General features: G+C 38.4%; 1 protein-coding gene and 1 long non-coding RNA gene across 7 annotated transcripts in view; one reads left to right on the top strand and one right to left on the bottom strand.

Moving 5' to 3' along the window:
- The window catches only part of LOC126758071 (double-stranded RNA-specific editase Adar), a 183,206-nt gene that overhangs the window by 67,029 nt on the left and 97,824 nt on the right, over window positions 1-18,353 (top strand). For all 6 annotated transcript variants that reach the window (XM_050472092.1, XM_050472093.1, XM_050472088.1 and 3 more), the window contains 2 exons: window positions 4,804-4,897; window positions 5,237-5,391. In XM_050472092.1, the coding sequence (XP_050328049.1) occupies window positions 4,837-4,897; window positions 5,237-5,391 (216 nt within the window). In that variant the 5' untranslated portion in view covers window positions 4,804-4,836. The remainder of the gene's footprint in view (window positions 1-4,803; window positions 4,898-5,236; window positions 5,392-18,353) is intronic.
- Window positions 1-18,353, bottom strand: part of LOC126758095 (uncharacterized) — a 317,225-nt gene that overhangs the window by 205,459 nt on the left and 93,413 nt on the right. The window lies entirely within an intron of this gene.

Genomic DNA, 18,353 nt, shown 5'->3' with positions numbered 1-18,353 from the left:
CTGTCATACAAACTGACAGATCCAACACAAGTCCTTGTATGGAAAACTTTTTTATTTGACTAGACATCTTCTCAAAATTTGGTGTAGATTATTATATCAGACATTGCTACAATCTCCGAGCACATTGTTCAGATCGGACCACTATAGCATATAGCTGCCATACAAATTTACCGACCGAAATCAAGACCAAAATCTTTTTACAGCCTTTTATGTCATAACAAATGTACCTTTGAAGCGTTTAAAGCTTCGATGTAATCGTGGTTAACATATCTATATTCTATCTATATAATGTATATCCAACTATTGTAGCTATTTTTTTTTCTTCATTACCACTAATGTAATTGCAATGAGTTGCCTGTGCTAATTTCCCATTTCTCTTTTAATTTATCAATTACTCAACAAAAATGCAAATCACAAGCGAATTAATGCGCTTCCAAAGAATTCATTAAATTCGGCAAATGCAGCAGAGCAATTCCGATTTCATTCATTAAGACAAAAAACAATGCATATGCACAGCCTCGCACAGCGCTGCTCACGACACTCCTTACGGCTCTGCTTACCTTGCCTCAACTTGCAGTTTGCCCCAACTTTCAGTTTATGTGTTTGCGCAAATGTGGTTGGTATTTATGTGCGAGCGGCCGGCGAAGCACTAAAATGTAATGAGTAGGGAAAAAAGGGGAAATGGAGAGTGGCAAGAAGAAAGTGTCGCAACTCTTCGCAGCCGCTTTGTGCCGAATAACTGTGATGGAATGGAAATGAGGATGCAAATGTGAATTTTGGCAAATCGTCAAGAAAGGCTTGCGCGGCATTTTTTTTTATTTTTTTGGTTGGAAAAATGTCACATATGTATGTGTGAGTGTGTTTATTTATATGTATAAGTACATATATACATATGTTCATGTGTGTGCTTGTATATATGCATATATGTATGTGTTTGTGTGGCAGTTGGAATGCCAAAAAAGGCTGTAACACGATTTTAATGTTGGCAAATGTGCCAAAGCGAAAGCCGCAATGACTGGAGATAGCAGCACGAGATATTTTGCGCAAGAAGAACTGCCAAAACACAAAGACTAGGAGGCAGCAGCATGCAAAAAGATAAAACAGAAGGGAGTGGTAGGGCAAACGCTTGGCGCTGCGCCCTCGGGCAAGGACAAATGCCTGAAATGGCACACTTTGCAAGCATATTTTACTGCTGTCTCGCTTTTCACACACACACTTTCGCACAGCATGTGTTGGACTCAAATACACACATACACACATGTATTTTTCATTTACACTCAACGTTCTATGTTTGAGTTCGTCTATATATGTATGTATGTGTATGTGTGCGTGTGTGTTTCAGCAGCCATCGCTCTTCTAGCGCAATTCCGTGATTTTCGTATCGAATGCTATTTTCTTGATAATCTTATCATTTTCCAACACTTTATTTTTGTTTCACGCGCCAATGGCTTGATTTAACGGGAAGGGCTATTGACACATTGTACATATACAAAATATTTGATGGCATTAAAGTGAAAACAAATGCCGCAATGCAGCAAGTGTGGGTACGAAATTTGTGTGTGTGTTTGGCAGCTGCCGAAATTGGCTATAATATGCACAAACTAACGGTATTTTATTACATTCGTAGAAGTAGTCTAACATGCCAATATTTTGTTTATTAAAATAATGTTGCTGTTTGTGTTTTTTTTTAATAAATTGAAATTATTATATAGAAAGAGAAGGATAAAAAATTCGCAATTTTTAATAACAATTTTAAAATTAAAAAATGTATAGTAAAAAGTTTTACATCAAACAATTTTATTTCAAAAAATTTTATAGCAAAAAATTTTATAGCAAAATATTTTATAGTAAACATTTTTTATAGTAAAAAATTATAGCAAAAATTTTTATAGTAAAAATTTTATAGTAAAATATTTTATAGCAAAATATTTAATAGTAAAAAAATTGTATAGCAAAAAATTGTATAGTGAAAAATTTTTATAGCAAAAAATTGTATAGTGAAAATTTTTATAGCAAAAAATTGTATAGTAAAAATTTTTATAGCAGAAAGTTTTATAGTAAAAATTTAATTTTTTCTATAATTTTTTTTTCAATAAAAAATTAATTTTTTTTTTACAAAAATTGTTTTAATAAAAAGTGTTATTTGTTTTAATTAACGTAATTCCTTAAATATGTATGTATATGAATATATGTGTCTGTTATATAAATACTCTCTCTAAATGTGTTACTCTGTTTCTTTCTATGTGTGTAGCCTTTACTGTACACTAACCCTAATTAAACCCAACTTTACTAACAAACTAATATCACTAAATCAATGTTGTGTGTAAATGTGTTGAATTTATAAAAAGCAAAATTAATCCATAAATGTAACTTCCAAGGATTGTGTAGCCCTTCACTTAAGTAAAAAAGTTTATTGATAAAATATGTATAATAAAATAACTAACAGTAATAAATATATTAAAAATGTGATTTATGTATGTATTTAATATGCTTACTTTTTGGTTGTATTTATTTATAAAAATTATATTTTATTAGAATGAACACCACATTTGAGAAAAAGCTACAAAAAAACTCTCAAAAAAGTTAAATTTTAGATAAACATAACTATTTCAACAAATAAATATCACTAAAAAAATAAAAAAAAATATTCAATTAAAAAAAGTATTAAAAAATTATATTTGCTTCCAATATATTTATTTTTTTTTGTTGGTTAGTTAAAAAGAGAGGCGCATGAGCCCTGGACCGCGGACGAACGCACTTAGCCCATCTTCGGCTCATTGTATGCCCAGGTGGTAACCAAATTAAGTCTTATCAAGCAAAAAAAACCTGATTCCTTTTCATCCCAGCGGGTGAATGCCTCTTAAGTTAGAGTAAAGAGAGCCGTGGAATATGTCCCTTCTCATCCGCTTCAGCGTCTCATCTTACTCCGCGCATATTCTTCATTCCGCCCAATCACCTTTTCCCAATTACTGAAGATTTCATCTTAAGGAAAGATGCCCTGTACCGACTCCTATAATGTTATTAAGCTCTATTTTGCCTAGAAGTAGATGCTTTTTGATCTGTCCACCATCCACACTACTCCAAAGTAACTTTGTTGTATGTCCCGTACTGCTTGCGTTCTAAGACCTCAGTTGTACTTCTAGTGTCCATTGCTTTGAACAACCCTTGAAGGAGCTGAATGGCTTGAGGAAGCTTAAAGAAATTGTGTCTCCAGCTGTCATTGAGCGGGCCAGCTCGTCTGCCTAAACATTTCCTTCTTTTTCTAAGTGACCGCGTACACAGTTACAGGCTCAGGTTAAATACGGCACTTTTTCGATAATGTCATTCACCTTACGTTAGAATGGCACTGGTAAAAAGCGAATAGATTTTGGAAGCAGTGCTCTCAATACGCTCTCTTCAATTTAGTATTTTAACCAGATAGGTCCGAGTTATTTGACAGAGCTTGAGAGTTCAATAGTATATATTCGAAATATTCCCTAAGTTTTTGAGATATCGACCTAAAGGTGCTCCATTTCGAGGTCTCACCGGCATCATGTGTGAAGAAATATGGACCTATGATTCCACCGTACCACAAACCACACCAAACCGTTGCTTTTTCGTAGTGAAATGGCAGCTCTTGCATCTCTTCAGGTTGCTCTTCGTCCCAAATGCGGCAATTTCGCTTGCTTACATAACCATTGAGTCAGAAATCGTCCTCATCGATGAACAGAATTTGGCTCGAAAACGTCGGATCTTCTTGGAACTTTTCAAGAGCACTTTGAGCGAAGCGATGTCGCTTGAGAAGGTCGAGCAGCTTCAATTCTTGCACAAGCTGTATTTTGTACGCTTTCAATTTAAGATCTCGACGTAAAATTCAACAAGTCGTTCATACGTCAGTCCGAGTAGCTGCGAACGACGTCAAATCGACTCTCCACGGTGTTCGTGTCTCAGCTACGGCTGGTATATTTTCTTCACTGCGTGCTGGACGTGACGTATGCGGTTGATATTATATAATAATGAATGCTGGGTCTCAAGATGGGTGGTGGTGTTGCGAATAGAAAGCTCAGTAGACCGATTATGTTGACCATAAGCTGAGCGAAGTGCGCGATACACATTCCTTACAGAAGGGGAATTTTCGGTATAAAGTTGAACGATTTTTAAAGGTTGTTTAGGCGTAAGTCTTTCCATGATGAAATGCCAAACAATACTCAACAAAAATAACACGACAGCTTGAAATTAATTTTTTTAATTTTTATTTTTCTTTTATATTTTAAATTTTGAAGCTTTTAATTATTTCTAAATTTCACTTTTCTTATTATTTTATTATATTTTTCATATACCTTATATTTTTCCAGTATTTTTGATATTATAAATTTTTATTTATTTATTTATTTTTAATTTTTAGTTTATTTTAATAATTTATTTTTTTATTATTTATTGCTGTTTTTTTCTTCATCAAAGACTAATTCAAAACCTTACTCTTAAAAAGCCCCAGTAATATCCGTATTCAATTAACTAATTATTATCTAAGTGTACTGGTTTATATAACCGAATGTTTGTTTCGCTTTATGTACTCATAACTAACTGTAAAAAGCGACCAAATAAGCCAAAAGCCGCTGTAGTGTACTAATAACTGTAAAATCTAAATGTGTCACCTAGTTAGCTTGATTATATAGATCTATGTATATGTGTACATTTGTCTGTGTGTATTTGCATTGTATGCCACCATACATAACTAGATATTTATCAATAGTAACGAAATCAAATTTAATTGAACTCAATTTTTCTCTTCTCTTCAAACGCATGCTCTCCGCCGCCGTGCAGCCTTTACTACTACCAACACCAGATCATCCAAATATGAATGGCTACAGTCGCAAGTCACCGTCGAAGCGTCGCTATGAGGGCTCGAAGTATCCGGGTAAGTGCACTACAATATAACTGTATTGGAGCGGAAGTTTTCTCGTTTCCGGCATAACTTTAGACTAGCTAGCTAGCTAACTAACTGGCTGTCGGCCGCCTGCTGCTTGACAAGTTAGCTGGCTGGTTGGCTTGTTGGGAGTATGAGTTGCAAAAGCGGCTGACAGCCAGCGTTGCCATTTTTGTTGTACATAGGCTTGTTGTTGGCAGCGATGCTTTCAAGTGCTTCCGCTTTGGGGGTAATTAATTTGCTTTTGTATGCGATGCATTGCCATTTTTAAGTATTTATTATGCATTTAAATATGTTTTTTGCATTCCTTTTGCCCGTTTTTGTTGTTAGTGTTGCCGAAGAAGAAGCCACGTACGGGCAAGGAGCGCATACCGCAACCGAAGAACACCGTCGCCATGCTGAATGAGCTGCGCCATGGCTTGGTCTATAAGCTGGAATCGCAAACCGGTCCGGTGCATGCACCGTTATTCACTATATCCGTTGAGGTGAGTGTGGCGAATATATATGTATATATTTAAATTTTTTATTCAATCCGTTGTATGTTGCTCTCTCCGTAAGCACTTACTTTTTTGGCGCGCTCTCGCTCGTGTCGTTGGCGCTTCAAATGTTTCAATTTTAATGAAATCTGCATCATTGCATTTGAAGTGGCGCGTAGCTCGCACGGTTGTGGAGCAGAATGGTGCTGTTGGCTGTAGCGCGTTGCCAAAAAATGTTCCGCATGCCGCGAATTTTTTTGGCATGCTTTTTTCCGCGTGTCTCCGCGTTTGGCTGGAGCGCTTGTGGGTGTCTGCGCTAAACACTGCATTTCGATCAATACTTGCGCATCGCATTCTACCGTTTTTTGCCGTTATTCGGTTTACACGCTTTCGTTGCTTAGCGTGTTTTTGATATAAATTGATTGCAACACCTCCGCGTGCGCTAAATCTTCCACGTTGAAATATGTTAGTGTCTCTCGCGTATTACTTTTTTTTTATAAATTTCGCTTGCTCTTTCCATTTTCTATGTATTTTTTATATACTGAATATCGCAACTTTACTCGCAGCTCTCGTGTATTGGTTTCCTCTTCACTCTAGCTGACTGTAGCTATTTTGCTTTCAATGGTTTTGTATGTCCTCTTCAAAGATTTTCACATATATTGCTGAATGAAAAGCTATTTAGCCTCACTGGCGTCAAAAATGAATTTTCTGTGCGCATGCTATGTTGTCTTCAAGGAATATTAAAGACGAAGTCGTTAAAAAATATTTAAGGAGAAAATATTTTGAAGAATTTAAAACATTTTTAAAGACAAGTACTCTATTTAAACATGCTATATAGTAAGTATTATCCAGGTAAATTTTTTGGTATAAAAAGGCCTTGCAATTTCAATGAAAGCGCCGAGGAAGAGAGAAAGACAGGGAGATAGTATTATGATCAGGGTTAAAAAATTAAGAAAAAAAATAAGAAAAAATGTTGACTTTGGGTGCAGACTTCACAAATACCAAAGATTCCTTGAAAAACTTGATCCTGTTCGGTCAGTTTATAGGTCAGCTATAGGCTGTAGTGGCCTAATTTGATCTCTTTCAAATGTTGCCCATGGCTACGCCTAAGATGGTCGATCCATTCAGACCACTTTCGATGACTCCTTCAAGTATTTCGACTTGTAACTGGCGAATGACACGAACGATGTTTTGCTTCAAGGCCTTAATCGAAGCATAATTGTCCGCATTACATATTCCCACAAGAAAAAGTCCAACGGTGTAATGTCATACGATCTTGGTGGCCAATCGACCGGCTCAAAACGTGAAATTATCTGTTCACCGAAGTGTTCTTTCAATAAATTCATTGATTGATGCGGCGTGTGGGAAATGGCGCCGTCTTATTGAAACCAAATGTCGCCGAGGCTATGAACTTCAATTTCTGGCATCAAATAGTCGGTTATCATGGCGACAAATGCAGCAATTTCGCTTGGTTATCTAGCCATTGAGCGAGGAATAAGCCTCATTGCTGAAAAAATTTGGTTCGAAAACGGCGGATCTTCTTGGAACTTCTCAAGTTGAAAAATTCTTGTTTTTACTCTAATGAGAGACAATATTAATCTTTCTAAAGAGTTTTAATTTCTTCCCGAAAATATTAATAGAAGTCCTTTCGAAATCTGCCACATATGTTCGAGAGAAAGAAATAAATAAACCTTTCTATCGCACTTCTTTAATAGTTATATTCGGTTTGTCAAACCCTTGATAGTTGTGAATCGAACAAACAACTGGTATAAAAGCTATAGAAAGATCTAATTGAATAGTAATGGAGTAGTGAACGGCTTACCACCTTAATATTAGCAGTCTTTGACAACCAAAAACAACCCAAAGACAACATGCTCTCTGCAAGTAATATTTGGAAGGCACATCTGTTCCACCTTGGTTGGGTTCGAGGCCCACCTAAAACCTCTGCCGTGCTGTGGGTTCGGCACCCGACCACACTGAACTGAATTTTCAATTCTACCTTCCTTTACGATTAAACCTCAACCACCACGAATCTTCCCAAAGGGCCAAACGCAATGAGCAGACTGAAGCGAACCCCAAGGACTTACTACTCCTGATGGTACCAGATTTAAAACTCAATGGCTGATGACATTTTCGCTTGAAATTCAAATGTCTTTTTATTAGAAGGAATCTCATTCAAAGTCTATAATATCAGTTTAAGCTAAGTATTATAGCACTATTTCTGACAAGACTATGCTGACATTTCGAGGCAAACCAAGTAACAGATACACTGCTTATTATATTCTAGTCGCCTCTTACGGCAGGTATACCTTACCGCAGGCACATTCTACCCCCTACCCATACAGCTGCTGTTTATTTGCGGGCTCATACGTATAACTTCACGATTCATCATATGTCACAATCACATATGTAGTTAATAATGATAAAGACAGATAATGTTTCTCTTGACCAATCGGCAGGAGCCTTTTTTGTGCGATTGACAAATTGTGTGGAATGCAAAGTGAGATTTATTTTTTTCTACAATCAAATCTTAATGCAATATTGAATGTATGCTGGACCATCTCATATCTATAGTTTCCTCAGTCTCACGATAAGTCACGTGGCCATCTTGCAAAATCAGCTTGGGCACAGCAACAATAATTTCTAGAATATTAACTGGTTTTTAACAACCTTGATGAAATTCGTCTTGGAGTGATCTACGACCTTGATCGGATTCACCTTACCATCGTTAAACACTGGTCTTTGATGCAGCTTCTTTGCCAGAAATTGAATAAAGTCCATGAATGCAATGTTGTTGAGTTAATACACGTCGAAACTTGTAAAAAATAATGATAGCGATAAATTGTCAGTTGCTCTTTCTCTTTCTTTCTTTATTGCCGTATACTTCATTTACGCGGCCGAGTTTACAACAGTGCGCCAGTGGGTCTTTCTTTTCATTGTTTGACGCCAATTGGTGATTCCTAGTGTAGCCAGGTCCTACTCTACCTGGTTTTTCCAACGGAGTGGAATACTCTCAGAGCTGAAGTGTTTTCATCCATTCCGACAACATGACCTAGCCAGCGTAGCCGCCGTCTCTTCATTCGCTGATCTATATCAATGTCGTCTTATATCTCGTACAGGTCATCGTTTCAGCGACTGCGGTATTCGCCGTTGCCAATGCGCAAAATACCATAAATCTTCCGCAGAGCGTTTCTTTCAGAAACACTTTAACGGCGACTAATCAGGCTCTAAGTTGCTCTAGAGAACACAAAATGTTCTAAGCGTGCACACACGCTAAGGGAACACAAAAAACGTCAAACTTTACGATGGCATAGTGAGTTGCCAGACTGCAACACCAAGATTTTCAAATCCCGAAATTTATAAAGGCATACTACTGTGCCCAAAAAATAAGGTGACATTGTATTTATTTTGAAAATTCTTTTTTTATTCTTCCAAATCAATTTCATCCCCTTCAAAGTAATCCCCTCCCGATGCAATGCACTTATGCCAACGGATTTTCCAATCTTCGAAACACTGGTTGTAGTCACTTTCCGGGATGGCCTTCAGTTCCGTCTTCGCTGCGGCTTGAATCCCCTCGGAGCGGTCTTTTGAGTTTGGTGAACAGCCAAAAGTCGCACGGCGCCAGATCAGGTGAATACGGTGGTGGCGGAACGATATGGGTTGAGTTTTTGGCGAAATGATCACGAATTACGAGGGCAGTATGGGATGGTGCATTATCGTGGTGTAAAAACCAAGAATTGTCTTTCCACAATTCCGGCCTTTTTAGGCGGATAGCGCTACGCAAACGACGCATAACGTTCAAATAATATTCCTTGTTGACTGTTTGACCGGTTGGAAGGAATTCATAATGCACAACACTACGATAATCGAAGAAAACAGTCAACATGACCTTGATTTTTGAGCGACTTTGGCGCGATTTTTTTAGTCTCGGCTCTCTTTTGGCACGATATTCGCTCGATTGATCGGTTGTTTCGGGGTCGTAAGCATAGATCCAAGTCTCATCGCCAGTTATAATGCATTTCATGACACCCTGGTATTCGGAAAGCATCGTTTCACACACTTCAACGCGGCGCCTTTTTTTGCAAAAAATTCAATGTTTTCGGTACCAGTCGAGATTTGACGCGCTTGAGGCCCAAAACATCCTTCAAAATGGTATTGGCTGAGCCTTTCGATATGCCAACTTCATCAGCAAGGTCTCTAATTGTTAATCGACGGGTTTTCAACACCAAATCTTTGATTTGTTGAACGTAAGCTTCGTCGGTTGAAGTTGATGGTCGCCCTGGACGCTCTTCGTCTTCGACACGTTCACGGCCGGCTTGGAACTCACTATGCCACTTGTAAACATTTTTTTTAGACATAGCCTCATCACCAAAGGCTTTCTGCACCATCCTCAACGTATCCGCAGCAGAAAATTGATTCCGTAAACAAAGATTTAATGCAAATTCTTTGCTCAACAAATTTCGACATCGCAAAAAACGAAAAACTCACTTTTAGCAGCTCACAAAACGACATGAAATTGACATAAATGTGACTGACAGTACTGCCAACCTAAAAAAAAAATAATAATTCTCCAAATCCTTCGACGCGCGCAGTTTAAATTCAAATGTGACCTTATTGGGCACAGTAGTATATCGAATTCAACTCGCTAACTTTGTTTTTTACATTTACATGTCATTATTCTACGAAATAGCAAACAGAGAAATGATTGATTTCACCGAAAATATAAATCAAAACCTACAAACGCTTGATCCTTGATGCTTTACATACTTAACCTTCATTAATGACAGTTTGATATCCATCATTACTGATGGATAAGCTGACAGCTCTGATTCGTTGCGGCTGTTAATTAACTTAGATAAAGTCGCTGTGTTGTTGTTTATTGCCTACGAAAGTCGGTTAGATGATATTAAATTTTGCTGACATTTAAGGCACAATTTATCACACACACACATACACACAGACATTGGCAAAACTCAAAGCAGCTTTTAAGCCCTTCATTTGTGGTCAGTTAAATGAAGAGCTGATGAATGCTTAAAGTTGGGTTTCATATTTCTGAGCAAACAAGCCTCCTAAAAACCACAGCAAAAGCACTTGCTCATCAAGCAGTGTGTGTTAGAACCTTGACAGCAGCGTCGGACACTGTGACCAATGCCATGCTAACCAACAAGCGAGTTTATATGTATGTGTATGTGCCGTTCCGTGTATAATAATAAAATGCAATCGTTTCAAAGAATCATTTCCGTTCATTGAACACAACAAACATTATTCAAGCAGATAATCCTCAGAGCTTTTGATGGCATTTCAAAAGTTATTATGCCGTTACCACGTGTATATTCTAAACGTACATATGTTTGTATACAGTTAGTTATTGTCCTTGCTGTCGTCCGCAAAATACTAATTAACCTTAATGCTCGTGTGGTCAAATGCATGTCTGTCTGCATATGTCTCCATATGTGTGCATGTGTTTGTTGGTTTTTGTTGTGTGTTGCTGCTTTTAATAGCTCGACATGCCATTCGCTGCCATACTCGTATTATCTTCGATTCCTGTCGGTGCTATAAATAACCCACACAAATATTGAATAATAAATTGGCACAACGGTCAAACACTGATTTACATAGATATTTACATATTAAACAAGTCACACACAAATAGGCGTTTCGACGACACATCGTGCTTTAATGGCCGAGTGGTTAGAGTTGTACATATGTATGTACACGAAGGACACAACTGCTTCTTTCCATTTTTTATGCGTAGATATTATTCTTGTGTTAAAATACTTGATTACAGCAAATTGGTGTTTCAACACCCAGCTAACCTTACTATTAAAAGCTGGATTTATATATAGGAAAGAGAACAATCGACAACTTGAATCATGCTAACAGTCTGCTTGACAGTTCCATGGGTATATTGGTTAGGTTAGGTTCGTCTGTATGCCATTGAGCCACGCATAGACCACTTTTGGTCTGAAGTTCAGTTGCTAAATCCATGAGGAATACTTGTCTGCCTGCGCTTTCTAGTTTCTACTGACTCTGTGGCCTCACAATCGATACCTCTTCCAGTGTAACATGCGGTGGGGACCCCAGCTGCTTACAGCGTAGTCTTGCCAATGCGTGACAAGTGCACAAAAGATGTTCTATTGCTTACCTGTTGCCTAGAATCTAGACATTTACTGCAGTCTTCTCCATCGGTTAGTATTCCGTTCATTTTCTTACAGTCTTTTCTATTGAGCGCCAATAGTAATTTTCCGTACTTCCGATGTACTTCCGTTTTACACCTGACTTTTGCAGTTTTGCACCCTGGTAGCTCGTTCCATCGGGTTTTGATTTTCTCTACCATGTTTCATTCCAGATCGTCGTGTAGACAATGCATGTGTTTCCAAATGTTGATCACGTTTTCGGGTTTTCGCCGTACACCATTCTTGGGAATCTCGTCCACTCTTTTATTGTCTTCGATGCTTTTTGTGATCTGGCACCAAGTATAAGTGAAGTTGTTTGCTTCTGGCAACACTTTCCACTGCTGCACACTTCTGGCCGACATGCGATACGAGGTTACTGCCTTGATTGCTCCTCGGCTGTCTACGTAGAAGGCGTCTGAAACCTTTCCATTGGCCTCCGCATTGTGCTTCCATAGCAGTTTGCTGTACAAGACTATCCCAAGGTATTTGGTGCTGTCCTTGAGAGAGAGTTGTGACCCATTTATCGAAGGAAACCGCCATAGAGAAATATTGTGCTTTCTTGTGATTACAAGCAGATCCGTTTTCTCCGGGTTCAACGCCAGACCGGCTTGTGCTGTCCAATTCTGGACTGTATTGTGAGTGGTGGTATGACCACTGTTGCTAATAATCTATAGATACCCACCCGTTATTAAGATACCAATGTCCTCCGCATATGCCAATATCCATGGGTATATAAAGCGAAGTTTAACTGGTATTCCGATATACAGCGGTATATACATATATCTCATGCAATCTATGAAATCAAAAAAGTTAAAAAATTTTCCGTTATAGAAAATCTGCTGTGCCGACTATGTTACTTTTTAAAACAGTTTAATAGCTGGTGTATTCGATTCGCCACTTTTCTTTTACATTGGCGCTCTGCTCCTTTATCTAAAAAATTACAAAAAAAAGCAATAACAAAGTGTTTTCATGATGGCAATACAAAAGTGTATGTGGATGCCTATTAAAGTGGTTTTCTTTTGATTTTCTTTCTGTAACTCGTTATACCAGTTTATTGCATTTATACCAGTTGACTCTCAGCTTTTGAGATATCAATCTAAAATTTTGCACACGTGCTTGTCGCTCAAAGAAATTACTTATTTGTCGGAACCGCGGATATCGGATGACTATAGCTTATAGCTGTCATACAAACTGAACGATCGGAATCAAGCGCTTGTATGGAACATTTTTTCATTTGACGAGATATCTTCACAAAATTTGGCATATATTATTTTTCAACGAAACGCTACAAACTCTGAACAAATTATTCAGATCGGATCACTATAGGGTATAGTTGCCATACAAACTGATCGATCCAAATCTAGACCTTCTGTGATACAAATTTTATTTGCTTTTGTTAAAGCTGGCAGGAACTGGTATGAATTCTGCGAATTTACCATGTATATATATTTCGATTTAAGTGTTATAAACCAGTTACACACTTATGTATGTGCAAACATATTCACAACAATTTGCATGCATTCCTTGCATACCAACACATATGTACATATGTAGTTACATGAAGGAGTGCGAACAAACGGATTGCGTGTTCACTGACCACAAACTAGCTACAGTACTGCGAAAATGTATTTTTTATGCAACTGCAATACACACATACAGACGCAATATAGCGAGTCACAACAAACGCGCAGCCAAGCGAGTGCTTGCCTTTCCTTTAAATCCTCATACTCATACACATGCGTGCAATTGTCTGTGCAGCAGAAAAATTCCCATTCATTTGATGTGTGTGCAATATGGTTTTTAAAGCCTTAACGGGGTTGTGAGTATTTAAAAATAAAAATGGTAATTGAAGAAATATTTACATCCTCAATTACCATATGGACATGTTAATCCGGTTGCGCGCACTTTAAAATCGACAGGCATTCCATTAACTTGACGGAAATATTTATATTCTGTTAAAAAAATGGAAACAATATGCTCGACACCGCCGTAAATGAAGTTGTAGTTGTGGCTGCGATTCATGCAAGCGGTGCAGTTAAATATTTTTTTTTTTTGCTCTCACTTCGTGGTGTTAAGTTCATTCGTTTTGTTGTTGATTTAAGTTGTGTAATGTATGAAGCCTTACTTAAATGGCGAAGCTATTATTAAAAGTTCTCTGGATATTAAATGTCACTTTCGTTATATAGTCGTTCTGGTGATATGTCTAGGTGAGACTAAGCTGTTGCTACCCACCTTTATTTTTCTATATAGACTGTTCAGCCGTTATCTACACTCCTGAACCAGTAGGGATTTGATCTCGATAAGTATGGTTTGATACTACCTCCATCGCGGTTTATCTCTACGCACCGACTTATGGCAAAGACTTCTGCTTGAAAATGTTCGGAAAGCTGCCCATAAGTATGGAGAGTTTGGTGTATGGTCCTGCCACTCCTGCACCGATTCCCTCCGATGTTTTCGAGTCGTCGATGTACTAATTGATTGTACTATCCTTAAGCAGTAGCTCGAGAGTGGAATCATTCTATTCAGCCTTACTGCTAAGGGTAACCTTGAACTTCTTGGTGAAGCTTTAGCCTTTTTGTAATGCTGTCCCTTGGGAGAAGAGTCAATAGTATTACAGCACTTAAGTCCGTCACTAATGATTACATTGTACTGCTGTCATTTGAAGCAGTGTGTGTTGGCTACCTTCTTCCAGGTGAAGTGGTGTGAGCTCAAGCATGATTTCAAGTGCTGCCGTCGGGCCTGTGCGCATGGCACCCGGGTACAACTACCTGAAAATCCTTAGTTTTAGCCCCAGCATTTATTGCACACCATTAGTGCTTTAGTAGCTTTGTGCATAGTGGAATTCCGCGTCAGACCAATATATATCATCTCAAGGCGTTGATATTGAACTCAATCCCACTGCTCCATCTTTTACCCAGGCTTAAACTCCTTTGTACTAAGTCGCAGAGAGTGTCCTCGAATTTGCCTCCAGCTATAATAACAATGTCATCCGTATAGTAGGTCGTCTACGACAAGGCTACAAACAGGAGTGACAGCATTTCACCCTTTGGGCAGCCTCTTGTAGGGTTGAGACGAATCCTGGTATCTCGGTATTCCTTAATGTGGTTGCAGCTGTTCTATCCATCTGCGAATCGGTGCTGCCACATTCCTTTTCTCCAGTGCTCTTGCTACGTTCTTGTGAGTCGTGTTGTCAAAAGCACCTTCGATGTCTAGGAAGGCGTATAACTGTATTTCCCCTCCTTCCAACGTACTTTCTATCTCCGAAGTTAACTGATGCTTGTAACTTTTCGTGCCTTTGATTTGAAGGCTGAATTCTGCATGGCCGTTCTGATTTAAGCTCCGTAGATTGACAATATTGATCTGTACTGTCAACTATTGAACCTTCTGAAGCAAGCACTCGCCCAGAAGCGGCAACTTTAGCCAATAAGAAAGGAACTGTGCTCCAATAAGGCAACGTCAAGTCACATACATCGACAGTGAATCGCCAGAAGCTTCCAGCAACTGAACAATACAGATTGAATCATTCGATGGAAGCAATCCTCTAGAAGCAGCTACCTTTCAGCGGCTTTCTTTGGAGGTTTTTTATGCCTTTCGTCAAATGATTACTACCTGTTCCTTTTCATAGTAAATGATATTGAGTGTGAAAAGCTCGCTTCAAGAAAAGCTGTCGACTATCAGTAACGCCCTCAATCGCAACTATTTTCTTTGAACGATACCCACTTTTTAGCTCTTCTGTTACATAGTGTTTAAGCATTCCAAAATTAATTTCAATGGAAAAAAAATAAATAAATACATCTGAAGCTTTTACCTCATGTAATGTACTATCCCACCAATGAACGCATACTGACGAAAATTATGCTCGCACTCAATGGATGCGCTCTGCTATTTTCGCGGCGATTAATCAAGTTTCGAATGAACGAAATGCCATTTGCGCGAATTTGGCAAATGTAACGTGAAATAAAAGCTCCAATAAATTGTCATGTTTCATTGAAATTCTCGGTGTATATTTTTGTACAATTTTTGACAGTTTCTGCACCCCAAATAAGTATTGCGATGCGAATGCAAATGGGCAGATGTTGCAAGCGCTCGCATGCGGCGCGAATAAATCAACGAACAAAGCAGGGAGAATGCCCCAAAGCGCAGCGATTAAGCATGCGAAGAGTCATGAGAGTGACTGATTTTGATCATAATTCATTTAAAATGCGAATGACACCTGCAGATGTCAATTGATATAACGGTAATAAACGTGGCAATAAGATTTGACGAAGGGGAGAGCAAAACCAACAACAACAAGAACGCAATTTGCAGCCGAAATTGCTGCAGCTCCCAAATGAATCACAAATAGAGCGCGACGCACACACACACAGGCGCTCTAAGGGAGGCACACAAACACACGCAGAGATGTACAGGGGGCACATAGACACATACATACACACATTTGCAAATTGCCATCATTATTTGTTTGTTTGTGCTGTTGACAGTGCTGCCACAAGTGAATTATGCCAGCACCTCATGTGTTTATATTTATATGCTTTCGAAATTTTGTTTGTGTTTGTTTTGGTTGTCGGTTATTTGAACTTTTTGTTTTTGTAAATTCTGCACAGGGATATGAAATATCAATTGGCGCGGCGAATTGCCAGCTCATTTGTGTCGCTTTTAATTGATTGCCGTCGGCATTTGTTCAGCGCAAAGTTTATCTGCTGATTTCGGCATACAGAAAGGGTAGGAATTTGAGGGCTAAAAAGCTGTGGTAATTTCAAGTTATTGCACTCATTTGCAGGGCTAGGTCAGTTTACTCTAGGAACAGAGTCAACGTCAGAAAATGTTCTAAATTTATGAACCAATTGAATTAGATGTTCCGAAATTGCCTCTTATTCACGTTCTCCTGCTGATATGCAGACCTTACTTTCAAAGACCATACTACATTTGTCAAATTTGACCCGGACTGACAAAAAAAATAATGCAAATTTTGATTATTTTGATTAGGGCTTTAAAATAGACTCCTGAGTCAATACACGAACATCAACGCTGAATTCATTTTTGCGTATTCTTATTATAAGCCTTGGCTATGAAGGCCTTCAGTGCCATTCGCTAAATTGTTGGACGTGAATTGATGTGTTTGGTGAATGTAGAGTCCTCAGCTACGTTGTCAGGCATCTTTTGTGCGACCTCTACTCAGTAGTTGTGTTTTTACATGAGTACCTGTCGGCAACGGCCTTATCCCACGGTGCTTAAAAGCACATAAATCAAAGCAATGCGCTGATCATCGCCCCAAATAATATATGCATTTTGAAGTATTATTTGGTTACAATCGGTCAGGTGGAAGGGACATCTTTTCCACTTTAGTCAGGTTCGAAGCTGACCTAAAACCTATGTCGTGTTGGGGGCCCGGCACCCGGCCGCAGTGGAACTTCCACCCTGAACTGAATTTTCAATTCTATCTGCCTTTAGGTTTAAACCACAGCCCCCACGAAACTATCCAAAGGGCCAAACCCAATGAGCAGATTGGAGCGAACTCCAAGGGCTAACTGTTCCCCTTGGTACTAGATTTAAGTCTCCGGTCAGATCATGTAGCTGTTGCTACTACCAGTTGAGCACCCATCAAGCTCAATGACTGGTGAGCATTATAGCGCTATTCCTTACAAGACTACGCTGAATGCTCGAGGCAAGCCTAATAACAGAGATAGTGCGTATTGGATTTTAGTCGCCTCTTACGACACTCATACCTTACCGTGGGAAAATTCTACCCTCATCCCGCTGGGAAGACCTCTACTCAAAGTCGGTTTTTTTAAAAGATTCCAGACTTTTGGTACGAGTCCAGAATGTCACACTTTATACCCGAAACCGTTAACCAAATGTATTGAGCTGACCAAGTAATCCTGAGATCCTCTGTTATCTATCTGATGTCAACACGTTGATTTTCAAGGACTGTCTTTACCTTTTTCGAAGTTTTTGTCATTAATTGACATATGAAGATCAGACTCTACACAACAATAAACAAAGGTCATACTAATCTAGGAAAAAAATTGTTATCGACTTGGATTCCGGGCGCAGTTTAAACGGACTAGTCCGAAGCAAATTTCAACAAATAATTTATTTTTACTATTTTTAGCTCCTTTAATTCATTAAAGTGTTTCAATTATTTTCTTAACCAAACATTTTTGGTTTATAATTAGGGAGAGAGGAGTGGGAAGTGAGGAGAAGAAAAAGGATGAGAGAGGAGAGGAGAAAAAGGGAGAGAGAGCCAGAACGAGAGAATGGAGAGAGAGAGAAAGTTAGGTAGAGACGTTTAGAATTGGCGAATTCTGGCAGTAAGGCAAATGAATGCCGAAAAATAAAGGTTTTTACATTTTATAATTGAATTCGGGTTACCAAAGTGTTTTATGTTTTATTGAACTTAGTATTATCCGCATATGCTAGTTGCTAAACCAAATTTTAGTATAAGTAGTTTCACTTCGGGTTATGTTACTTCTTCGAAATTTTTTTGTATGAGACAACGCTAAAACGTTATATGCTAATAAAAAATCTTGCAATCCCGAAATTTTTCGGGACTGCAGCTTTTAATCCCGAAATTTCAGGATCATGCATTTTTACTACATAACAAGCTTTAAGAACACAAATTACAATTTTAACCCGTTGCTTTTTCAAAACCCCGAAAATTTCCTGCACTTAATGCCAAATTTTCGGAGATACAATTTTACTACATAACAAGCTTTAAGAGCGCAAATTCTAGTTTTAACCTGTTGCTTATTTTAAATCCCGAAATTTTCCGTTACTGCATTAATTAAACCCGAA

The sequence above is a fragment of the Bactrocera neohumeralis genome, chromosome 5 (assembly GCF_024586455.1).
Source record: "Bactrocera neohumeralis isolate Rockhampton chromosome 5, APGP_CSIRO_Bneo_wtdbg2-racon-allhic-juicebox.fasta_v2, whole genome shotgun sequence".
Lineage (NCBI taxonomy): Eukaryota > Metazoa > Arthropoda > Insecta > Diptera > Tephritidae > Bactrocera > Bactrocera neohumeralis.
Note: the sequence above shows the minus strand (reverse complement) of the source record. Positions and strands in the feature narration are given on the sequence as shown.